Raw genomic sequence first — 27332 nt, forward strand, 5'->3', positions numbered from 1 at the left:
TATTGCTTATTCTTTAATTTGCTGATATATTTTCATTCTAATTGAATACAATTAAATCAGTTAATCAAACTCTATAGTTGAATTTGGTATTTTAACAATAATTTTAGACATTCTGATTTTATTCTTAAATAAATGTGGCTCTTGCAAGAGTGAGCATTTAGCTTTTTTTAACTTCAACCAAATTAATTTTGGAAAAATACTAAAATTGACTATAGAATTGGCAAGTTTCAAATTCAAGTGGCACATTTCAAATGCCCTAAGAGACTTCAATTATCCAAATTCCAATCATCCTAATAGATTTAAGCTGAAAGGGACAAGCAATGGTAGCTACAGAATAGGTATAGAGCGGCATTCGTGAGTTTTATAAAGAATATTAAACTGGAAAAAAATCACCTTAATTTTGTTCTTTGACTGAACTCGAAGAAAAATAGAACTAAAGCAACAGCAACCAAAGTGTAAACAAGTAAAAGTGGACAATTGAAAAAAAACGGACGGGAAAATTTTGCGTTGTAAAATTGGATAGAGGAACTCCAGCCTCCCATCAATAACAGTAGTAGAGAAACCATTCCTTCGGGGCCGGTAAGAGAGGGAGGTTGTCCGTAGTCATGGATCGGTCATGTCATTTAGGGGGAAAGAGGGCTGCTCACGATTATAAGTCATTAAAGGTGAGCTTAGAAGCATAGTCGGCATTTGAAAAGCAGCGACTGCTCTATACTTGAGATGGTCCGGAAGATTAAGGATAGTTATCTCCAGAGCTTTTCCCCAATCTTTACTTTTGCTCTGATGCATGCAAATCTCTTATGACCAAATTGATTGCTGAAGCAACAGATTCATAACAAACTTCCTCACTTCCACAAAAAGGCTTCAAGGAAGGGACAAATTGCCAAAAAAATTTGCCAATATAGCAAAGACATTGTGTACTAAAAAGTTACTTTATTTCGGTAGGACACGTACTTTCCTTCTTCTTTTTCGTGTTCGATGATTTTCTCTTGAGCAGGTGGGGCCAAAAATGACATGCTCCTCGTATATGTATATTTGTATTTGTATGTAGGCTTTCTTAACATAAATGTATTATTCCTTTGTGGTATTTCTTTGGTCAATTTACTGTAAAAAATAGAGTTGGTTTTATTTGAATTTGACACCTTTTCGCTACATATAAGTAAGATGAAGATATCAACAAACACAAAGACAACAGAAACATTACACGAATTCAAACATTATAATGAATATATTACGTTGTGGAACAATTTTTGTTTTTTGTTGCCTTTATACAAATACTTGATCTTGTCTAATTTGGGTGTGAAGATTTCAAATCTGAAAGCAGTTTTGCTCCGAAAGCAGCAGAGTTTTTTTAATAAATGATATTTTTAATCTACTTTTTGTCGAATTGTGCAAGTTTAAAAACGATATACATAGCATGGGTAGCGTAAATGATTTCGATTAACGTCTTGGAGATTTGAGGCAGTATTTGAACTATTTCCTTACAAAGCAAAATTGATGCTAATTTTAAATTTCGTGGAAGATAAATGGGTGCATTAAAAGGACAGATTGTTTACTTTTTATATTAAGAATTAATTTGAGCAAAGATAATATGATAAAAATGATAAATTATTAGCATGATAAATTAATTATGATTGATATCATGATTAATATGATAAATTAATTATGATAAAAATGGCTTAAGAAATTTTTTTAAAGGCTGTTTTTCGAGGCTCCGTCTTAATATGAAATGATGCTTTTTTGCGAAAAATATGCTATTTTCGTAACTGTTGTGAGTTTGCAACTGTTACTCATGACTGTTTAGGTCAAGTTTAGCCTATCTACAACCAGCGCTGTCTACGCTTATTTTGAAAATGTCGCAAAACGCCAATATGGAAAAAAGCCATAGTTTTATGAAAATTAAAAGTGTTATTCCAATGATGCATTACTTGAACTTATAAAAATTTCCAAAAACTGAGAATAAGGCAATGATTTTGATAATGCTTATCTAGGCAAAAAAATATGGCCAAATTGGCAATTTTTTTTAAAAAAACAATTAAATAATTTTTTAAATATTTAAGATATTTGTCTGTTCTAAAACCCAGAGACACGGAAAGATTATATATGTAGTTTAAAATTGTAACATTGCTTCAAGTGGAAGGCACTTAAACTATGATTTTTTTTTCTTCTTTTCTTGGTGACAGAGCTTCGAAGAACAGCGTTAAAGATGTTTTTTTGAACGGCATTCATAAGAAGGCCGCCATCATGAGCTTAGACAGACCACACACCCCACAGTGAGGAGGTAAGCGGTAAGTAAGAGACTTCCGTGAGGCAGATTCCCATACTTTTGGATTAGCATGCGCATATCTTCTCAGCGCATCCTAATGCAAAAAAGTATAGGAATTAGCCACCTGTATGCCTCTTCCTTACTGCTTGGTTCCTTATATTTGGCTTCATCTTGTAAGGCAAATGCTGGTTAGTTTCATCAAAAAGTTCTCCTCGAAGGCGAATTTCTCCCAATACTTGATGCAGGAGTTCCCTTGTCCTCTGGATTGCGTTCAAAATTACAAGACTACGGAGTTGAACATTAGTAATCGTAAACCCAAGAAATTGGGTCGGCTGTTCAACGACGGTTATAAAATAAAATAACTTGGCTTGAACTGATGAGGAAGGTTAATGGAGTGCAGGTGTGTGAGTTGCTTAATTATGTGGATAGTATCAGTATGGAATTTAAGATAGGGTAGGGTCGATCCCGATTGTATGTCTACACTCAGATATTACAGCAAAGAATCATACTGATTTTATAGTATTGTACAATTTTACTTACTTAAGTTGATAGAGGCTTTGGAAATAATATAAAATTCATAATAATCTTTTAAAAACTATGCACTAACGTTTTTCTTTTTTAAAGAAATAAATTTGACTTCTGCATTATCCTGCAAGTTGAAAAAAAGTTTGATCAAAACTTCCAGAATATGGTAAAAATTAACCATGCTTCCGGGTCTTTGGGAGCACCAAAAAGCTTGGTAATTTTTACCAGAGTGCACTGGTAATGATTTTGTTAAAATTAGCAATAAAATATAGTTTTATAATATGTAATAAAATATGGTAAATATAGTAAAATATGATACGTTATCATGATACTTCAGATCATGGCATACTAACCAGTATTCTGAAATTTACTTTTCAGATTTGTTGCTTTTTTACTAAATGTGTGGTCATAAGAACTATAGTTTTGAAAATTAAAATTTGCCGTAAACCGTTACCATACGAACAGAAAAAATACTAAATAACTGATTTAAATATCGTATATTTTGATTTTAACCAATGAATGCGAAATAGTGCTGATCTAAGTGAAAGCAATAAAGTATCCCAAAGTATGCTTTATTTCAACTAAAAACTAAAAATAATTATGGCTGTCACATGTTTAAGTGAAAATGTATTTTTTAAAATCAAAGCATATTTTGTGTACTACCATTGTCAATAGCAACTTACACTGTGACAAAATTGCTAAAAGAATTGTTGAAAAGGGTAATGTTTAAATTTTCTTCCAAAAAAATTTAAGCATGTTTCAAAAAATTATATTTTTTTATTAAAAAATTTTTTTACTCTTCCGAAATATAAATTTTTTTTATTTTTATTTATTTTTTTACACAAAAAAAATTCATTTACATCCTTAACTTTATTAAGCATATTTTTCATACTTTTTTTATTATTTTGTTTTAATTTGGGTCAAAATAAGTGAAAAATATTATATTTAGCATTTTAATAATGTATAGTTATGAAATATAGCATGAAACACAGATGTCTTTTTCTGAGTTAAAGGTAATATATTTTAATCGTTACTGACTTAATTCCAAACAATAATTTTTCAAATTGCAATTATTTGCAATAATTAAATGTCTAAGAGAAGCAGTTATTCGTCATTCAAATTTCTTTAATTTACCAAAAATGTTTCACAAAACAATTATTGATTACTTTCTGAAGATTAATTTTTGAAAAAAATTCGAACTATTTTTTTCCTTTTGGATTATATACTTTAGTACAAATATAATTCCGATAATCTAATAGATTTTATACCGAAATATACTTTTATTTTTTATTAGAACGTCAGAAAAAATGCATAAAAGAAACACAGGTGTCTCATCTGTGTAAAAGGGTTAAGCTGAATATTTCTAGACATTCGTCAAAATAAAATCCTAGCTACGTTAATTCATAGTTAATTACACTTTTTACGTGTTAGAAGCAACTGCGTAGTTGATAAACGACATATTTCAACTTCCTTCAGATTAGCATGATTTTTATTATGATTTTCCGACATCTAATCTTTTCCACTATAGAGGATAACTAATTGTTGCTTAGTTTTAAACAGAATATCAAATTGCTTGAACACGTACAAGGTACAGCAATATTTTTAATGTTCTTCTACTTTTTTTAGTTTTATATACTCCTCATAATTCTTATTATACTTAGGAAAAATAATAATTCAGTTTTAAATCATTTACGAAGTCATACCGTAATCTTTTATTGAAATGTAACAAATCAGCTAATTAGGGATTTTTTGTAAAAAAATTCCTTTTTACGAATTTAAAACACGAAGTTCAATTCTTTGAGGCAAATAGAACACCGGTGTCCCTTTTTTATGTATTTTTCAATGACGCTCTAATTACAGTGGAACCTGTAAAAGTGACCACCTGGGTAAAGTGAGCACCTGAGTAAGTTGACCATTTTCTGCAAGTTTTATTTAAAGAGTCCTTTTTAAAGAGTCTTCATAAAGTGACCACCCCTATATAGTGGCCATTTGACTTGGTCCCGAGGGTGGTCAATTTAGATAGGTTCCACTGTATATGCAAAAATATTTTTTAATTATAAAGAAAAAACAGTTAAATAGTCTCTAAAAGAATCTGTTAGATTGGCGGAATTATATTTGTACTAAAATATAAAATTTAAAAAAAAAAGTAGTTCAAATTTTTTTTCCCCATTGATATTCAAAAACTTGTCAAGAATTGATTTTCCAAGTTAAAGTTATTTCAATGATGAACAACTGTTTCTCTTTGATTTAAATAACCGTATATAAGGCAAATTTGAAAATTTGATGTTAGGAAGTGAGCCGTGTTAGGAAGATTTTACCTTGAACGTAGAAAAAGACATCGGTGTTTCGTGTTGTATTTCATTATTATAGATTATTAAAATTCTAAATATAATATATAGATTATAAATAATGATAATATAATAAATAGATTATAAATAATGATAATATAATACATAGATTATAAATAATGATAATATAATACACAGATTTTTAAAATGCTAAATATAAATAAATGCTAAATATGTACTTATTTCGATCTAAATAAATTATGAATAAAGTATGAAAAATATGTTTAATAAAAATTCTGCGTCAAAGGATTAATGCAGATTAAAATAAAAAAAATTTATAAACTTTTCTAACAATTAAATCTAAACACATTTCTCATAATATTCCAATTATCATATTGAAAGAATTAAAAAGTAAACAGCCTCATTAATCTGAAATTAAAACGTTATTTTAAAAGTTACAAAGCTGAAAATTATAATTTTAAACCTTAAATTCAATTTTATTACTTCTGTATTAAACATCTGTTGAGTTTTTTTCTCCATTGCAATTGCTATCATTAACAAGTCATGTCTTATCCCCAGTTCTGATAACATTTTATATTAAAACAAACTACATCAAATGTCAAATTCCCACGCTTTTTTGTTAGCATAGGCGCTACTAGAGCGATTTTTGCTAAGGCCAAGGTATGTGTTTCATATCGATTATTTATACTAATTAAGCTTAGAATGCATTCAAAAAAGTTTGTTTTATCTGAGAATGTACATTTTTGCATCTGATTTCAGTACTTAAATTACATGAATTAAAAAGAATATATAATCTGTACTTATTGAACCAATAGGATTGCTTTTTAGTACGTGAAAATCCAATAAGACATAAAGTTATTCAGTATTAGTTATCTTGAGCTTCTAATATAGTCGGTGTCATAACTTAGCGCGCCATAAACTTCCTTTAACTCTTTATTTACCAAATTATTAAAAAAATAATAAAACTGAAGCATAAAACTTTTCCTCATTAATTAATGGGTATTATACACTTTGACATATAGTTTTTGATCTTCAATATTATTTTCAAATTTTTTCATAAAATTTTCAATTTGGGACTCTAGACTTCAATTTGGATTCTGTACAGAACTAATTATACTATGAACGCAGAAATTATTCCATAAAAAACATAAAGAATAGCAAAATACTTGTATATCTATTTTTTTCTAAAGATTAATTAAAAATATTAAAATATAAATCCCATTTATAATGCAATTAACAAAAAAATTTTGATTATTACGCGCAATTGCATTAGCTTAATTTGTTAAATTATATTTTCTTATTTGCAATTGTATGTTTTGTAAATTTTGTATTCAGGTGTATCAGGGTTTGGTGTAATTTTGATTTCTTCAGCTGTGAAGTTCAGCTGTCAAGCGCTATCTTCTTCTGTACACATCTGTAAAAAATAAGATTAATAAGTTAACATAAAAACATATAATTTAACAAATTAGTAGATAAGGCAAATCATGTTTAAATATTCCAATAAATGTAGCAAAAACACATAAAATAAGTCAACCCTATTCTCTATATAATTTACAAAATTCTCATTGCGTGAATATAAAATCCGTTGGGACTTAAAAATCCCAAAGAAAGATCAACGCATTATAAAATTTTAATTAAAATTAAAATTTAATACTTCGTTTTATAACTAGTTGAAAATGTTACTGAATCAATAAAAAAATGACAAAGATTTACGAGATTGATTGAGATAGAAAACTGAGAATTGAGGAATCATAAAATGACATCCTCAAACGAAATATCAACAACTAAATAGTTCCATAGGTGATGATCAACTTCAAATGATCGTGTGTTGTAAACTAGTAATGATAATCGGAAAGTCATATTAAAGGGACAGATAAGTTTCGATGGGATATTTTGTTCCGTTTCAACGCTATATGGAAATATTATTATTGGGACTTAAGCCGATTGACCTTAACCGTTTACGTAACCGTAAATATCACTTACATCAAACTTTAACCGTCTGACGTAAGTGAAAAATTGTAGCATTTTATTTATGGTTATGAAATACAGCATGAAGCACCGGTGCCTTTTTTTTGCGTGAAAGGTAAAATTTTCCGAACACGGCTCTCTTCCAAACAAAATTTTTCACATTCGCATTTATTTGCAGTAATTAGATATAAGAGAAACAGTTATTCACCAATAAAACTTCTTTATTGACAAAATCAGTAATTAATAAATTTGTGATTATGAATTAAAAAAAATTTCAACCTACTTTTTTTTTTGAATTTTATGTCTTAGTACAAATGTATAATTCCGCTAATTTAAAAGAATTTTATTAGAAGCTATTAGACTGTTTTCTTATACTTAGAAAAAAATACATAAAAAGACAATGGTGTCCTGTCTGCGTCAAGGGGTTAAAATCCAGTTGGTATTCAAAAAGTCGTTTTCGTCCCCTTTTTTCCGAATTATTTCTTATGGACATAAACCGTACCTCTCTTGTGGTCTTCAAATGTCCTATCTTCTTATCACTTTAAAGACTGTTATTTCATTTCGAAATCCTTTCTTTTTGGTCAAATCTCTACACGTAATTACTTTAATCAAAATCGTTTGACATACAATGAAAAAACATGCTTACCGAAAGCTATTCCTATTATTAATTTTTTTAATTGTATAAAACTTTTATAATGCTTGTCCTTTTGTTTCATTTTTAATAAATAGAAAAAAAAATGAAATACAAAATTTTTATTGAGATGTAAACTATGTAATTTTGCATGCTCCAATAAGAAAAATAACATTCGTTATAATAATAATAAATCAATAATAATCAATAATAATAATTCGTTATAATAATAATAAATCAATAATAATCAATAATAATAATTCGTTATAATAATAATAAATTCGTTATAATAATATAAATTGTCAAAAATAAATGAATTCGTTATTTTCCGATCATAAATATTTAAAAATACGATTTTTCTTTTAAATAAATGGTATCGAATAGTATTCCTTTAACGGCATTTAACAAAACGCAGCATTAAAAAATTCAAAACTTCAAATCATGCCGTAGAATCATTTTGCACTTTGTCATTATCTAAGCTTTCCGCATCGTAAACCACTACTAACAATTCGAAATTCATAAACAATTCACATTTTTCCTTCTTTATTTATTACAGTGTCATATGTCAGATTTCACATGTCATATGTCAGATTTCTTTTATTAAAATTTAATTTAATTACCGTATATCTCGTTGGATAAGTTGACTTTTCAAACCCCTAAAATTTTAATGAAAATCAGGGGGTTGTTTTATGCACCAGTAAAAAATCAGACATTCGTTGATCGAGAAACATCGATCGATAACATATAACTCTATGACATAACATAAGAAATATATTAGCTATAATATAAACAATAAGTCTGTATCAATTTAACCTTTACGAGAACTCTTTTTAATATGCTATATACAATTAATTTTGCATTTACTCTCATTATATATTCTTTACATATAATTTATTTATTTATTTTCGATTTTCATAAACAATATTGTAAAGTACGTTTATGGAAAAATTAAGAATTAAAAAAGCTTAACTAATTTATTCAAAAATATTTCAATATTTTTAACTGGAAATAATTTATTAGACCCAATAATTTTTTCATGTTTTTCAATTTTAGAAATTTTTATATTTGATTTTTTTCAGCTATCAACTCATACACCCGAAATACAAGAAATTTTTCTGTATCTTAATTAAAATAAGAAGTCTCGACTTATACACCGGGATATACGGTACTCAATTTAACTTATATATTGATTCTCACGAGTCATTAACATTGAAAATAAGTTTATTACAGATTGAATATGAAGATACAGTTTGCGCAATTAAATTTTTTATTCAACTTACTTAACTTCAGTTAATTATTTTCAATAATTCACTATATGGACGTTTAAAATGTAATAAAAAATTGAAAAACGAAACTAATCGATCCACAATTTTATATGATTCTTATATTCTCTCTATTATTTTCAGATACAAATTACCACGATGAAATTCGCAGCTCTTTTTCTCATTATAGTAGGTGAGTAAGCCTTACACTTATGTTTTTACACCTTTTTTACATGTTATCATTAGTTATTTACAAGGCACTATAGACAACGAGGCTATACGAAGCAAAATAAAAAGTGTGTGCCCTGTTACGGTTGGGTATAGAATAAAAATGAAAAAGTTGCAAAAAAATGATAACAATTTAGAAAGAGAAAACTAAAAATTAATGGCCGGGTGAAACATAGTTAGTGGTACATTTACGAAGTTTGGCTAACCCAGAAAAATAGTAAATTTTCTTCTTCAAAAATACGTTCCAGAAGATAACAAGTATATTCAAAAAACATACCTTCTTCTCCATAAAAGGATATCCAGTTTAGGATGAAACAAACAAAAAAAATCCGTGGCTAGTTAAATGAATTAGTCCAGTTCCTTTTTTAAAAAAGCATCATTGTTGTTTTATTGGAAAAAAAACATATTAATCACATCATCATGTTGAGGCACATCAGGTAAAGAATTCATCAATGGCACATCCTAAAATTGTGGTACTTAGTGATAACTGGAACAGGAGTTGGAACTTATTCTTGGAAAGGAAAAGCTGCCGACATTCTTTTTGAGATTTTTTTTTGAAGAGATTAGTAAGCAGGAGATATCCCTATCATGAAGTTAGAAAATGACTGTGAATGATTTCCATCACTGTCGGTGGCTGGTCAGAGGGTCATCTTAAAAAAAGCTGGGGATTTATAAGCAGGAGAATTCTTTAGTAGGCATTAATCCAATTTATCAGGAAAATTCTTTAGTAGGCATTCATCAGCGACAATGACAAGGACAGCAGATTTTTAACATGGCGGTAGATGAGTTATTTTCAGAGAACAAAGCCAAACATCAAATAAAGATGGCGCAAGGAAGCCATCCTTCGAAAAAAAAGCTTCTCCACCTTAGGGAGGTGGGAGCAAAAAAATATTAAAAACTCCGTTAAGCGGAGGGCAGCAAGTTATCTGACCATCAAATTATCGAAAACTATTCGTCTTTCGCGCTCCTCCTTTTTATAAGATACGAAAACTGAAAGTTGAAGTTGTAGTGCATGTTGTGCAAGTTAAAGTTAAATTATCTAAAAATCACGAGTTGAGACGAAAAATTGATTATACGTTAAAAGTTACGGTTGAGAAACACAACAAACACGCGGAGATGAAAGATGCCGACGACCAGTGGAATTCTCAGAAAAAAAAGGGTGGAAACTTCTCGAAAGAAAGGGGCTCTTTAAGGAGCTGGTAAGGAATTTTAGGGGGAGAATGTCCAAATTGCGCTACCGCTTAAGGGGCTAAAGAAAGATGATGAAATAAAAAAATGTATTACAAAATTATAAATTAAGTCAAAAGAATTAGTATTATTGATTAAAAAAACAGGATATTTATAAATTAGGCTGTGACCTAATGTCACATTATACCCCCCAATGCAGAAAAAAATTTTGAAGAAAAAAATTTTTTTTTTTTTTCTTTTGTCGTTTTTGCCAAAAAAAGATATTAATCCAAAAAAATTTATAAATGAAATTAAGTTCTAACAGCCTGCAACTCCAGTTCACCACTACTCCACTTACAAATAGTCAGATGTTTACATAACAATCTATATCAAATCTTTTGATAGTAAGAGTCTGAAATGAGAAAAGCTGTGCCTCAAACATAAGACATACAAAGAACTAGTAACACATAACAACACATACATATAAGCAGCTTTACATGGCGGTAGATGAGTTATTTTCAGAGAACAAAGCCAAACATCAAATAAAGATGGCGCAAGGAAGCCATCCTTCGAAAAAAAAGCTTCTCCACCTTAGGGAGGTGGGAGCAAAAAAATATTAAAAACTCCGTTAAGCGGAGGGCAGCAAGTTATCTGACCATCAAATTATCGAAAACTATTCGTCTTTCGCGCTCCTCCTTTTTATAAGATACGAAAACTGAAAGTTGAAGTTGTAGTGCATGTTGTGCAAGTTAAAGTTAAATTATCTAAAAATCACGAGTTGAGACGAAAAATTGATTATACGTTAAAAGTTACGGTTGAGAAACACAACAAACACGCGGAGATGAAAGATGCCGACGACCAGTGGAATTCTCAGAAAAAAAAGGGTGGAAACTTCTCGAAAGAAAGGGGCTCTTTAAGGAGCTGGTAAGGAATTTTAGGGGGAGAATGTCCAAATTGCGCTACCGCTTAAGGGGCTAAAGAAAGATGATGAAATAAAAAAATGTATTACAAAATTATAAATTAAGTCAAAAGAATTAGTATTATTGATTAAAAAAAACAGGATATTTATAAATTAGGCTGTGACCTAATGTCACAGTGTGCTTCCTCCAAAAAGAGATAAAATGCTAAACACGACGAGTAAAAAGTTAAAAAAAAAAATAATGCACATTTTAATTTCCAGAGTGTAGTGACCCTAGATTAACGGTCACATTTTAAATTTTTATTTTTAAAACTTAGAGATTTTTACAGACTTAGCCGGTCGACCAGGGGAGACAAAATTAGGTTTTAAGTGGAGGTCAGTAAAATATTGTTTTTCTAAAAAAACATCATGGAGAAAAAATTATGACATTTCAGAAAAAAGAATGCTATTTCAAAGTGTGGATTATATATATATATATATATATATATATATATATATATATATATGTATATATATATATATATATATCTGTATATATATATATATATATATATATATATATATATATATATATATATATATATATATATATATATATATATATATATACTAGGTGTGCAAAACTTAAGCAACAAGTGCGTTTTTTGTCATAACTCTACAAGGAATCATCCGATTGGCATGAAATTTGTGCAACAATAGTTTTATGAAAAAATAAGCAAAGTAACTACAGATTTATTGCTTCTTAATCAATGAGATGGGTGTGCCTGGTGTTTTTTTTTGTTGCAAGGTTCGCTATATTGGGTTCAAAATTGGTCAATTTTAATCTTAAATTCCCTCAAAACTCCACATTTAATTTATTTCTATACTTAGTTAAGATTGAATTTACGTGACTGAAACCGGCGCTTTCCAAATCAACAAAGCCCAGTTTAAAATCGTCGCTCAATTTTTGAAGATGATCTGTCTATACATAAAAGTTTTAATAATGACTCTGCAAATATTCAACACAGTTTGCAAAGATAACTGAAACTGCGTATGATATTTGCGTTTGTAACGTCAATTCTCGTCACACGTGACATTTGGCCAAGCGCGCATTGACTTATAAACCAGAAGAGCAGAGTTCGTGCCACTGGTACGTAAATACTTGTTTCACCTGAATAAATATACGTTTATTAATTTATGTTCTATAAAGAAACTGATATTAAGTCAATTATAAAAAAAATTCACAAATTTTGCATACTCAATTAGGTATGTGTGATTCGTGTATTAAGAGCTGTTTTTTCTTCGACCCCCAATCGACCCTTCTGATTCGGATCGACCCCTATTCGACCCCCCTTGCTCAGATCGACCCCCGCTTTTGTTACATAGACCCCTGGGGGTCTATATAGACCACTTTGGCGACCTCTGTTTTAGTTACTATATAGGATATTTATGAAGTAAAATTCATAACTTTATTATATATTCCATTTTTTTATTCATAAAATAACACAAATTGAGTATTTGATCGATTATCACATTTTGACCACAGTTTTGTTTTTATAATCATTAACATTATAAAATAACATTTTTTTCTGATTATTGTTGATAAAAATAAATTAAAATTAATATAAATTTACTATTAAATAATTAATAAATAATAATAATTAAAGATTATTAACAAAATCAAAATTCAAACATTGGGAATCATGAAAAATCATTTTCCCATTCTTTTGGGAGGTAATAATAATTTATAAATAATAATTTATTTAACTTGCATTAAATAAAAAAAGTTAATTTTGTAGTATAAAAATTGAAAAAATAGGTAAAATGAACATATTTTATATTTACAGTTATATTTAACCTATAAATTTTCTTATTAATGATAAATTTATCAATGCAGAATTAAAATAATATACTCAAATTCATTTAAAATGACTTAATTTTAATATAAACAAAGTTCTAAATTATATTATTATGCTTTATTAAAACTAAATACGAATGGGTAGACTCGCCCCGCGAATTCTGGCTTTTTGTTTACAACAGCGAAACTTACATTCTTTTTGTTTTTTTTTCATATAAAATTAATGTAATCTTAGTCTTAGATAAGTTTATCACTTAACCAAAGTGAAAATAGTAATAATAATAATATACTTACGGAGCACCAACTAAAAGTTTGCTGATTTTCAATACAAATCTCTCAAAAGACGTTTGAACAGGTCGGTTAAAAAGACACCAAAGAAATAAAAACGGATCAAACTACTACAGCGCCATCTTCCTTAGAGTCTGAACTAAGTCCTCCGTCGGTTAAAAAAATTTTATTTGCAATTTAAAATAGTGAAAATTAAATAAAACTAAAATGGGTAGACTCGCCCCTGGATGGGTAGACTCGCCCCAGTTTACGGTAACATTATTTCTCACAAAAACATGAGTGGTTATTCTTTTTATTTAATCTTATACTTAAATATTAGAAGTCATGTCAAGAAAGAAAAAGAAAAGAAACGTTTTTTGAGCTTGTAATTGCTTTCACCATTTAATTGAAGATTCTTAAGAGATATCTTTTTTCCGTTTTTATGATTTCTATACATAATTTCTAATGTCTTGTTTATTTCTTTAGTCACATTTCTTCTTCGTTTTCAGTTTTTCGGACTTACTCTGCAAATACTGTGGATGAAGTAAATGAATATTTTGATGAGGTTATGTTACAACTTATACAAGCGGTTGAAGATGCTGGACTTAGTCTACATGAATTACCAAATTTTACTCATAATATGCAAAGCAGATCACCTGATGGTACCGTTGTTAACGCCAAAGTATTATATCATTCAGGTAACTTGACTGGCCTTGATGGAGCAGTCAGGGAGAATTGTCAGGCCCCTGTTTGGAGGTCTGGCAACATAACAGCTCAGTGTCAAATTATTGTTGAGCAGATTGATATTAAATATCAAGCGCAATACCAAAAACTTACTGGACATTCGAATAATGTACATTATCGTCAAGATGATTTCGGAGTAATAGCTTACCTTGGGAACACATATGCATCTATTGATATCACTTCTTCACCACATATTAGGGTTCCATCATTGAGGAATTTCCAAATTACAAAATTTGGAGATCTTGAGATTACATATACATTAAATGATAATATTCCATTTGATCAAATAAGCTCCCATTTACACAACAAATTACGAGACATGGTTTATGAGTTATTCGATGGAAAGTACAAGGAAGCTATCGGACTAGCAGTAGAGGCTGTACAATTTCCAATGGAGTAGTAATTATGAGTTGTCCTGTTTTGGAATTAAATTAATAAAGTTTTTTGTTATAGGACAGTTTGTGCTTATTTTACTTCAAACCATAAACATTTTTACATTGTGTTCCCTAAAGATCACCCTTAATGTGTTCTTAGATTTCTTATCAAAAATTACACAACAAATTACGAGATATTGTTCATGAGTAATTCGATGGAAGGTACAAGAAAGCTATTGGACTAGCAGTAGTGGCTGTACAATTTGCAAGGGGGCAATAGTTACGAATTGCCCAGTTTTTGAATTAAATTAATAAAGTTTTTTGTTATATTACAGTTTGTGTTTCATTTCTAACCATAAATATTAATACAGGATGTTACGTAAAGACCATCCTTAACGTGTGTTTTTAGATTTTTCAACAAAAATTAAGGCTAAAAAGTAGACAAATTGAGGGTCGAAAATTTATATTAATAATTATAACCGGCTTTGATTCAAATTTTTAGAATCCTTGTCAAAAATGTAATACTTGAAATAGTATTACTTGACGTAAATAGTATATACTTGAAGGATCGTAAATAAATATTTAAGTTTTTTAAAAAAAAACACTTTCGCAATCTAATGAATCACTACTGAGGAAGCCGGTACTGAAAATATAAAAATAGGCTCAATTGGTTCAGGAAGCAGAGAGGAGTTGAAAGATAATTATTAGAAATACCGGAAAGTTTCATCTGGCAGTCAAACTGGTTTCGTTGTTTTACATCCTACTTTTCAAACTTGTGTATCACAGAATTTCGATTAAATTTTTTCCAAGCATTAATATTGATTTGAGAGCCCTAAAACGACTCTTTTGACATCATTTTTGATAAGGATTATTAAATATGTATTAAAGATAATGACTACATGACCAGGAAATGACACGACAATGCTCAAAATATTGCTTAGGTATGAAAATGTGGTGCTCTTTTATCCAATGCTTCATTTTTAATAATAACTCTGAACAAGCTGCTGTCACTTTCTTTTTCTCAGTCAGCAATGATATTTTATAGTACAAATGGCACAAAATTCAAATCCATGAATATCTTTCCTTAATATATACTCTATCTTTATCTCATACTACATCTTTCATTTTACATACTCTATGTACAGCAATGTATTTTAAGCTATTTTTAATGAAAGGCATCGTATTGGCATTGTTAGAATAAGGTTCAGCTGGTTTTAAAAGGGGAATATCTAAAGAAAAATATTACAAAAAATTGCCCTTTCAGGAGAAAAAAAAAGCCCTTTTTTTTCGAAGGAACTAAAAAATTTTCAAATAATGTTTTTTTCCCCATTGTCTTAAAATTTGGAACAAAAGTCAACTTATAATACAAAGCAACTCGAAATATTTCTCAAGTAGGAAAATGTGTTGTTCTTTTACGTGTTTAGTTGTTCCTTATCCATTTAGTTGTTCCTTATCCAATATATTTTTTTTCCATCAGCAATAATATTTTGCAACATAAATGGCGGAAAATTCATATGCATGAGTTTTATGACGTCATTCATATCCCATATCCTATGTGCATCGTACATCAATGTATTTTTAACAATTTCTTATGAAATGGATATCAAATTTGTATTAATATTGTTACAATAAGGCCTGGATGATTCTAAAACGGGGAAACGTAAAGAAAAATATGTAAAAAAAGTTGCCATTTCAAAAGAAAAAAAATTTAATTTTTTCAGAGGAGACTAAAAAACCTTCAAATGGTTTTTGCTTCATGGTCTTAAAATTTAAAAAAAAAATACATAATGATTGGAGACTATAAACAATCTACAAATGATTTTGATCTCTTAATTTGCCTTCTTGCCTTTGTATTTAACAACTGTTTAGCGGGTATGAATGATGGGTCTCAGATAGGATTCAGATAACACTTGATGAAATCAAGCTTTTCAGATGTCAAATTCTCAGGCTTCTTTCATCCTGGCCAAATTTTCTTATGTTATCATTTTATTGATTTTGGTTTTATAAATATAATATTTTTCATTTCACAGACTTCTTTCAGAAGTATCTCAGAAAATTTTTATGTATATTTTAATGTGTTTTTATTTCATTATTTGATCGACTGAAATGTTTTTTTCAATAAAAATATTTGAATTAGTATATCAAAAAATTTTGATAACTCTTAAAAGTATTAACCTTGGTTAAATACGAAACATCTGTATGAGCACGGAGTCATTTCAGTATGAAATAATTTCAGTCACAAAGTAGTAGAGACTCTAGCATACTAATCGTACTAAAAACTTTATTTACTGGAACCAATGAAAAAGAAAATCATGATCTAAGAGATCTAAGATTTAAGATTTATTTTATTCTATTCAATATAAAATTTTAAAAAAGTTTGACAAATTTAATTTAGTGATAATCTCATTTACGATCAAATTACATGAAAGGACTAAACCGAAAGAAGAATAAATTTCTTAATGCTTTTTAGCCGAAATGTAATGTAATGCTTTTCCTATTTAATTAAAAATATTCAAATCGCCTTACCTAATATAAAATTGATAAAAGATAAAATAGACCTAAGATAAAATAGTGTTATATATTGAGAGTAACAAATACATAATTTACACTTCTTAAAAAATACTTCATTTTTTTTAATTTACTAGAAACAACGAAAAAAAAATGGGATGAAAGAATTAGTAACTAATAGGTATTTAAATAATTCAATGTATTTTCTTTATCAAATTAAAACTGACCGTTAATTTAATTCGATTCGAAATGCAATTTGAAAGAAGTTTTAGGCTAATTAAAAAATATATAACAGCTATTGCTCATTTAGTCTAATATATTTCAGGCAGTTTTCAATAAGCCTAGATTAGTGATAAACTTATTGTAAATAACCTAATTAAAGGTTTACTGCCATCAGCCTAAGTATATTCAATCTGAATTCCTAATTAGCCTGAAAACATACAATTTGATTCTGTTTATAATAATTCTAAAAAAGTATCAATTAGATAGAAAATACTGAGAGCTTTTCCAACTAGACTGGAGCAAAAGATCCAGATTTTTCACTCATGTAAATCTTTTAAAAATGTGAAACATTTTCAGTGGAAGGAAAAAAAGTATTAAAAAATATCAAAGTGTTTGCTAAATAATATCAAATATAACCATACGCTACCGAAAAAAAAAATTACGAAAACTTGTCAAGGAAATGCAAAATGACAAATTCAAAATAAACTAACTCTTTTTCCCCTTCAGGGTCGACGGAAGGAGAAACAAGCACTTCCCCAAGACAGCAAGTACCGCGCAAAGTACTAATGAGTACGTGTACGCACTAATATAAGATGTAATACAGGAGTACTGAATAGTGATCACGCTCGTATGATCTTTGATCGGTAGAGTCCATGGAGCTCCATGGTAGAGTCAGAAAGACTCGTTTTACGAAACGTGAAGGGAGAATCGCGTGATCACGTATGTTCTGGTCATGCGATCATGGTTCTGGACTGGTTGAAAGAACGAGCAACCTCAGACCATTTTCATTCTTTAAAAACATGTTTTTATAAATGGCGAGGTTGATGTAAATTTTGTTTTACATCAACCTCATAATACAAATACATTGTAAATTTTGTTTTTATTGACCTAAATTATTTTGTGCGTTACTTTAACAACGTTTCTCGATACTGGTATTTGTAAAAAATATAACGCACATTCTTTCGCTAGAACTTTTCTTAGACGAATCCCGTGAAATAAAGTTATAAGAAATTTAGGAAGTGTCAACTAAATAATACCAAATACACATATTTTTTTAAGGTAAATTTAGTAATTCTGAGTTATAGTAAACATGTACTAAACTAAAGGACCGTTCCATAGAGTTTTCTACTTAACTCAAAATGTATTTTTATTCTTGGTGATATCAGCACCCCCTCTATTTTTATTTTACGGTTTTGCTCTAAATTAATAAAATAACTAAATAAATATATTCTAAAAAAAATTTCCCGGCACACACAGTGATTTCAAACAAATAATATGATGCTTCATTTTACATATGAAACCGATTACGAATGAACCTCGCAATAGATATTTTTACACATGAAACTAGTTACGAATGAATCTCGCAGTGCATATTTTTACATATAAAACCGGTTACGAATGAATCATGCGGTAAATATTTTTACATATAAAACCGGTTACGAATGAATCTCGCAGTACATATTTTTACATATGAAACCGATTACGAATGAATCTCGCAGAACACAAAGTCATTAAAAAAATTTCAAAATTTTTCTCTAGACAATATTAAACAACCAGACTTCTTTAATCAGCTTGAACCTCTTCGAAAGAAATATATAGTTGAAAAATTCTGAGAAGTGATCGAATATAATTGAAAAAATGAAAGTCACCAGGCAAAAAACCCTTTCACTTCAATGTAGCAAATACATATAAACTATAACATATAAAAATTAAATCATTCAACTAAATCATAAAAAATAAAAGAAATTAATTTTCATTTTTATTAAAACTAATTTGTAAGCGCATTTGTTAAATTTATACACTGATAAGTCGTTAAAGAATCATTTCAGCAATTTATTTTCGATATATGATGATACAGGCTAATAATTTAGCCTTTTTTGCTCTGTGAAGCATACTTTAGGAAGCTTTGCATAACTTTTGTAGTCATGATCGCTTTGTAATAAAAAGTTAACCGTCATTATATCCCATGACAAGCAATAGCGAACACTTTTACCTAAGTCAAGGACTGGTAGCCCAGTGGTTAAAGAATCGGGCGAGGTTCGACCCTCGATTCCACTAAGACCCACGAAGCACATGAGATATGCGTGCTCGTAAAGTCTGCGGAATCACTAAGATCGGTCGCTGAGCATCACCTTGGTTACAGGGAACTAGAGAAAATTTCCTTCTTCTTCAGATCGATGTCTAAATGCTATCAACATAATGAGTGATGCTGCCATCTATCCGTAAAATTCTGAACTATAACGTACTTTCACCCTTGGTGTCCTCTCTTGTCAAACGAAAGGTGCATCTTCCTGACTTAATTCGCTTGTCCAAGTGTCATTAGAAACAACAACATACGCAAGCGTTTACTACCATATAAAAACACGTATATCTGAATTTTTACTCCGAGTTTTTTTTAAATTAGTTTTCTGTCAAGCAGGGTTGTGTAGTAAACCTGAGTTTTCTTGTCCATGGTTTAAAAAGAATCACTAAATGGAGAATAACCATGACTTGTATACTGTGCTGACTCGAGAAGCTAGAAGACTGTTCACATTTTTATTCATAATTCCACAAATTTTAGAAAAGGAAAAAAAATGAAAAAATGGAATAGTACATTTATAAATTAACCTCAGAACTTGCTTTGAACTTGTAACCAGAAAACTTTTTAGTTATGAAATCTATCGGGAAAAGAAAAAAAAAAAAAAAAAAAGAGCTTAATACCATTTCTTTGCAAAAATATAACCACATGTGACGATGATGATTTAAAAGCTTCTTATTTTGAAACCAAAAACAAAAAAAAAAAAAAAAAAAAAAAAAAAGCCTTTACTTTTCCTTAAATTTCAAACTTTTAACTGGCCAATTTAGAATTGGGCAAAGTATTGATGGTATTTGTTTATTTTGCTTAGATAACGGGCTTGGAAAAAATTAAGCAATTAAAGTTCAGTGTTTTACTTTTAATTTTAAAATTTGTATTTTTTTACTGGTTTCTGATTAAGCATGAATAGATAAAAACACTTGTTCGAGCTTTTGACTTTGAATTTGGTATCAATAATGTAATATGTACAATGGAAATAATATTAGAATATTACTACAGATAAATGATGACATTCTCGCAATTATCACTAACCAAAGGACATTTATAATCAAACTATCTTCCTTGAGAATAAAGCAGATGGCGATAAATTTTTAAATTCTCACTTATTGAAAACACTAATCACGGAATAGTGCAAAAGCGGAAGAAAAATATCCTGAAAAGGTAAAGTATTCCATTATTTTAAATTTCCATATCTTATTAACTATGCAAGATGGAATAAAAGCTACTAAGTTACCATTAACTTTTTTTTCAGTAATTAAAAATAAACACGTAAATTTCAAATTTTAAATTTTCTGAAACTTTTCTTTTTGCATTATTTTACGATGAGAAAACAACTAAAAAAAAAAGATTTTATTGGTTATGAATTATTTAATTGCACACTGCGTAAAAAAATAAACGGATCACCCATAATAACTTTTGATTTAATGATCGGATCTTTATGTACTAGGATACAGTCTTAATGGTTTAAAAGGGTATAACTGTACTACTAGGGTACGACTAGGACTTAAAAGTACGATTTTTTAAAATTTTGATTTCTCAGGAACTATTCGATTGATTTCACACAAGTTTTGTATTTTTCCATGAAAAATAATATTAAAATGATGCAAAAATCTGTATACTTTACAATTTAAAATTATTTCGACTATTATTAGATAAACGAAGGAGAAAAAAAAACAAATATTTACTAAAAGATATTTCTTGCTTGGAATTATCTTTGGATAAATGAATTTTACTATTGTGTGCAAAAGTTTTTCAATTCGCTTAGAAAGTTCTCGAGATATGGTGAAATAAGCAAAAAGTAAAATTAAAATTAACATGGACCACTCTCCTGACCGAACTATTGGGACCATATTTCCCAGATTACGAATTATGGGAGTAATAAATCCGAATATGATTTACACTGAACATCTATGAACAAAAGTAATATTTAAAGCAAGGCAAGTTAAGAAATATTTCTAAAAATTTATACAATTTAAGCTTAAATTGTACTTCCAAAAAATTAAATTATACATCGAATATTTATTTCCGTCATTTTTATATTTTTGAAACTATTTTTATTTATATTTGAGGGAGGTATGATTAAAAACATCAGTTTAATTTTCGAATAAGATCGGAAGTTTTTTCTAAGAATCGTATAGTTCTTTTCGAAAATTAAATAGAATTTTTTATTTTTAATCTCGCTTTTCTGTTCATAATGTCTAGTTACATGTATTATATGTTTATTGTCTAGTTATATTATTTAGTATAAGGTCAAATAATTCTTTTGGTTTTGATAATGTTTTTGTATTTTTTTTCATTTGCACATTAATTTTCTAACCCCACTATTTATGTTTCTGCATTGTTTTTGACAAAGATTCGGATTATACATAATAAGAGTGGTAACTAATAAATACCCTGTACATTTAATTTTACATTTTCTAATGACGTCGACAGTATTTAAAGTAGTTAATAAAAGTAATTTTTTTAAAATATGGGTTTGAAATATTCCAGATAACATTAAACTTCCCTTTCCAGATCTCCAGATTTCCAGATTTCTAATTAATCTAAAATTTTCTGTAGATGTATTTTCCGTTCGTCCTAAAAATTTCATTTTAAATACTTTCTCACAAATATGACAGAATATTCACAAAAATGGGTCAAAAGGTAGTTGCTGAGCAGAACATTCAAGAAGTGAATTGAAAACCTCTGTCATTGGCGCAATACAAATCCATTCTTATTAGTTATTGATTTTTAGCTAAACGGTTTTAAACACAAAAATATTTAAAATTTGAAGCATTTACATGCGGTGGTTTCCGGAAGTGGCTAATTATATTATGAAACCAGGGGCTTATTATTTAGTTACTGAAAGATTATAAACACAATAAAAATAATCTATGTCCAACTAAAATTATATCTACAATGTTATTAATTTAGTTTGCAATTGTATTAATAAAGTTAAGAAGAAAGTTTATTTCTTCCTTTTTCGTTTCTTTCTTTCCCTCTTTATAACTGAATGATAGCAGCAAAAGTTATTTAACAAGGGAGTTTTACATCTGTAAAAACTGTATTGAAAAGAAATTAGACATAAATTAAAGAGTGTGATTAAAAACCTTAGTAAAAAATTTGACAAGACTGCTGCTCTTGTGTCTTCGTTAAAGCTTTAATTCCTTTACTTATAAAATAATAAAACCTTTTAGCTCCTGTGATATATATATATATATATATATATATATATGCAGGGTGATTCTAAGAAGATGGGCAAAATTTTAGGAAGTGATAGTACACACCCAAGCAAAGAATTTTCATCAAAGAATGCATAGTCGAAAACAAAACGCAAAACCGCTAGAGGGCGTCAAAGTTTATGTTCTTATATGCAAAAACACACAAAGAACGATGAAGTTAAATTATAAAATCAAATTTAATGGCATGTGATTACAATAAGTGTTCAAAACAGTGGCCGGCAGCGGCTATGCACGCAGTACAACGGCGAGGAAAAGATAGGCGAACATTTTGAAATACACCAGGCATATCACAAACTTTCCCTGCAGCGGCCGAAAGCTTGGCGACAAGTTCTTCTGCAGATTCAATGGGAGTGTCATACATAAGACGTTTGCATCAAACAACTTTCCAAACGTGCTAGCACCTTTGCGTTTTGTTTTCGACCATGCATCCTTTGATAAAAATTGTTTGCTTGGGTGTGTACTATCACTTCCTAAAATTTTGTTTGCCCATCTTTTCAGAATCACCCTCTACATATATATATATATATATATATATATATATATATATATATATATATATATATATATATATATATATATATATATATATATATATATATATATATATATATATATATATATATATATATATATATATATATATATATATATATAATAATTCCTTTGGAAAGCGAATTTAATTATATCAAAGCCTGTTTAATTGCCTGAAAAAACCCGAATATGTTTCTAGTAATCGTCTTTCAACTCGTCACTGTTTCCTCAGGCACTCAAAGCCGCTTTGTTGTTAATAATTCCACCTTCTTCAACATGAATACGTCTGAGCAATAGTTTAAATATCAATTTGCGGACCCCAGTGTTTATACTTTTTGATTTAGTTTTTAATATAGATTATAAAGGGTAGTAGGAAAAAGATGCTAACAATAGATTAGTTAAATTACTTTTAAAACTCCTTACAAAATATATGCACGATATTAGATTCAGAAACTAAGGGAAAAAAAATTTATTCTGGATACAAAATATCTTTAACTTAAAGCTTGCCCACGTTACTCCATATTCAGACAAGGTGGCCCACTTTTTCTGAATATAAAATATAATTTTTAAATTTGAAAACTATTAAGTTTTTTTTTTTTTTTGAAAAATGTCATGAATATCTCAAATGGTTGAAGCATATACAGTTATATTTTAAGCAGATTACTTTTCAAACTTAGTGTAAAAAAACAGAAACGTTCAAAATTGTTTCCCTCTCTATCTACTTTTTTGAGCGAAAATTAGTTTTTAAATCCGAACTGTTTATCGAATTGTAATAAGTTTTCGTAATAATTTTCCAATATTTCGAATAATATTCTCCTTATAAATTTTTTGCTATTTTTCAGATAGATTTTCAAAGCAGTTTCTCCAATCATGCATTTATTGGCCTCCGTATGGATTTTAGGAATTGTCCTTGCCGGAATAGCATCCAGTGAAGGTACTTATACATGAAACTTATGAAACTTATTCATGATCATAAAATAAAAATACATTAGATGTGATTTTATATTATATTTGATTGGGTTTTAAATTATTTTATAGACAAGATGATGCTTATAATTTTATAGAAAAACCGAGGCAGCAGAATATGAGAAATAATATTGCTTTTAATATTAATGTTGGATACAATTGATAGCTCATAGTTTCAAGCTAGACTGATCAGAATATATTTTCGTTCTTTCCAAAAATCACAAATTTGTATTAGTTGAGTAGCATATAGTTTGTCTAAAGTAATAACTCCCCAAGCCAATCGTCTGGACCCGTAAAGGTGGCAATGGTAACGAGGTATAACTATTTAAGGTAGATTGTGGGGACGAGGTTTAGGACAGGGTTTGGCTCTGATCAGCGAAAGAAAAGGAATATTTTACTATTGTGTTAGCCCTAGAGTGGAAAGAAGCCATCCTCCTTGAAATGTCATCTTGTTTCCATAGCAACAGACGGCCTCACACTTTGTGACGGGGGGAGTTCTTACCGTAGACAAACTATGCCAGAAATTGTTTTGTTTATTTATTTATTTTTGCTCTATAAATGCTTTGCTGTGACCATACTTTAGGCATATAGATTACATTGCGGAGGAAATGTTTTGTTGCATTTATACAAATACTTGATGTTACCTAATTCGAGTGTAGGGATTTCAAATCTGAAATTAGTTTACTCCTAAAGCTGTCCCCCCTTTTTTTTCTCTTTTTTTAAAAAATGGCATTTTTAGTTGAATTTTTGTCGAAAGGTACCAGTTTAAAACCGTTATATATATTGGAAGGTTGCGTAAATGTTGCAACAAATTTCCAGTCACATCATCAGGGCTAAAACTGTATAGGAACTGATGCCCAGAAATATCGTCATACCCGGCTGTTGAGGACTTGTACACAAGTTTAATCCTGATGATATAATCTAACTGCCCTAGACGTTTGTCGCAACGTTTACGTGACCGCGTGATATATATATATATATATATATATATATATATATATATATATATATATATATATATATATATATATATATATATATATACTTATATATATAATAAGTAAAGTATTACAAGTATTCAAAGTTTAAATTAAATACTGTTTCTTTAGAAAATATTTGTTTCTTAGTCTTCGTTTATTACTTATTTATTAATTTTTCATTTATTTATTATTTAGCTATTAATTACTGATTTATTTATTATTTATTGTTTATTTATTTATTCATTATTTATTTATTAACGTATTATTAGCAAAAAAATTTCTTAAGTTCTATACTGACTTAACAATTTATTTTTCCATTGTTTTATTCCTTTGAAACACGCTTTTGATATTCTCAAATGAATAATTTTTATTTATTTCAATTTTGGGGGGAAAAAATTCAGTATGCAATTTATTTTGTACTTTGATGACAAATATTTAAAATTGAAACATTGTTTGATTCCATGGCAAAAAATTCATACTACAACAGTTTTATATTTAAAGAACAACCAAATCATACTATCCAGTTATTCTTAAATGTAATGAAAATATTTATTTACTCCTTATACTACTTTGAACTTTGTGTAATAAAGTTTAGAAAGGTTTAAAGATAATATGATTCAAATTAGCTTTATATTAAGATTGCAGGAGGCCGAGATAGCCTGGTTGACAGGGCGCTGGACTCACGTGGCAAACGGGAGTTCGAATCCAGCTGGCAGTAGTACATGGTGACTGGTGCACGGTAAATCTGTCGTGCCACAAAGTCCTCAATATTCCCATAACAAATTATACCTCTTGGGATATTGCATTTAAGATTGATTGTTCTCTGGTTCAGTTCAAAATTACGATCTGTGGATGAATGAATGGATGTGTAAGTGAGTCCGTCCTATAAATGGATGTGACGTATGGGTGTGGCCTAAGTCAAATTCTTGACCATAGATGGCGCCACTGGGAAGCAAGAACAATAGCACACCTTGCCTTAATGCCTTGCCCGCGAGGACAACATTAACAGTGCAGGAGATGTGAACTGTAGTATCGTCCAATACTCCCCCCCCCCCCCAAATTTTTAAAAATAGGAAAAATAAGAAAAAGAAATTTTTGCTGCTAGTGTAATTGGTTTTTCAAAGTTTTGTGTGCAAATATTTCATTGTTTTATTTTATTTCTAGGAACACCGTGTAATGATTACGTTGATGGAATTTTGAGAGATCTTAAAGAAGATAAAGAATATTTTCAAGATCCATACCAAATTCCCGAGAAACATGTCGAAGTTTCTAAAAAACTTATTTTTGTAAATTACACTGGTGAAGCACGAATTTTCGATGGATATATTTTCGGACTTTCTTCCTTAAATCGCGAAGACGATGTCATCGTGGACAAGAAAAAGAAAACACATTTGAAAATCTATCTTGGAGCCGGAGAATTAAAATTACAATGCAGTGGCACAGTGAAACTCATGGGACATGGTCCACAGGTTACAATCAATGCCGTTATCAAGTACGTGAATATGAAATTAGATATTGTTCCAACTTCTAATGGTACCAATCCCAAAATAGCGAACTTCAAAATAGAAGATGTGAAAGGATCTGAAGTAAAAGTAAAAGGACTAGGTCCACTAAATTTCTTTTTAAACAATTACATAAAAGTCATTGGCACAGTCTTTAAGAATCTGGTAAGAAACGCTGTGGAAACCAAACTAAAAACTTTTATGGACAAGAAGTTGAAAAAATATGTAGTTCCTGATGAATGCTTAAATGATAATATGTGGTAATCATTTTTCTTATACAAATACTGGAAAAAATCAATTAAATGTGGTATCAAAAAACTACTGTAGTCTATCGAAATTTCTTATGTTACCAAATTAAATTGTTAAATATCGAAATATGTAAAACATCTTAACTTTATTTCACTCAATAAAAGGTTTTACTTATAATTTTTCGTGAGTAAAATATTATGAGATTTGAATTTATGCACAAAAACAAAATTTTTACATCAGAAGAATGTTCAGATATATTTCCTCCTGACACCCAGCTTTCAAAATATAGGACTGAATTTGGTTAAATTTCAAATAATATTTTATGATTTTTTGCTGCTTCAATGCCTTCTCAAAGTGATTGTCTGCATAAAAAATATGATTGGTTTTACCCTAGTTAGTCTGAATTTTTATTTACAACAAAAAATTAAAAGAAGGATAAGATATTCGATTCACATTACCTTTCGGATAGTTTTACAGCAAAAAAATTTCGCATTATGCGAGTCTTGTAGATTTTGTGCAGAAATACACTGTAAAAATGTTCTACAATATACGAAAAGGCTTACAATTAAAATTCTTTTTTAT

The 27332-nt window shown here is 29.1% G+C and overlaps 2 protein-coding genes across 5 annotated transcripts; both read left to right on the top strand.

The window, feature by feature from the left end:
* Positions 1-4205: 4205 nt before the first annotated feature.
* Positions 4206-14831, top strand: LOC107452603 (uncharacterized). 3 transcript variants are annotated; one of them, XM_087154639.1, is made up of 3 exons: positions 4206-4379; positions 9106-9154; positions 13889-14831. In XM_087154639.1, exons 2-3 carry the CDS (start codon positions 9121-9123, stop codon positions 14521-14523), a joined length of 669 nt encoding a protein of 222 aa, XP_087010765.1. In that variant the 5' UTR covers positions 4206-4379; positions 9106-9120; the 3' UTR covers positions 14524-14831. The 3 variants fall into 3 exon arrangements, with proteins under 3 accessions (XP_087010765.1, XP_087010766.1, XP_015924599.3); XM_087154640.1 differs by lacking the exon at positions 4206-4379 and adding an exon at positions 4565-4694; XM_016069113.5 differs by lacking the exon at positions 4206-4379 and adding an exon at positions 5621-5760.
* A 5466-nt stretch (positions 14832-20297) lies between these two features.
* On the top strand, positions 20298-26927 carry LOC107452626 (mite allergen Lep d 7). 2 transcript variants are annotated; one of them, XM_016069164.4, is made up of 3 exons: positions 20298-20462; positions 23896-23987; positions 26164-26927. In XM_016069164.4, the coding sequence occupies exons 2-3, from the start codon at positions 23924-23926 to the stop codon at positions 26763-26765; spliced, it is 666 nt and encodes a 221-aa protein (XP_015924650.1). In that variant the 5' UTR covers positions 20298-20462; positions 23896-23923; the 3' UTR covers positions 26766-26927. The 2 variants fall into 2 exon arrangements, with proteins under 2 accessions (XP_015924650.1, XP_015924651.1); XM_016069165.5 differs by having other exon boundaries at positions 20353-20462; positions 23900-23987.
* The last annotated feature ends 405 nt before the right edge of the window (positions 26928-27332 follow it).

The sequence above is a fragment of the Parasteatoda tepidariorum genome, chromosome 11 (assembly GCF_982258835.1).
Source record: "Parasteatoda tepidariorum strain Cologne lab strain chromosome 11, Ptep-v5.0, whole genome shotgun sequence".
Taxonomy (NCBI): Eukaryota; Metazoa; Arthropoda; class Arachnida; order Araneae; family Theridiidae; genus Parasteatoda; species Parasteatoda tepidariorum.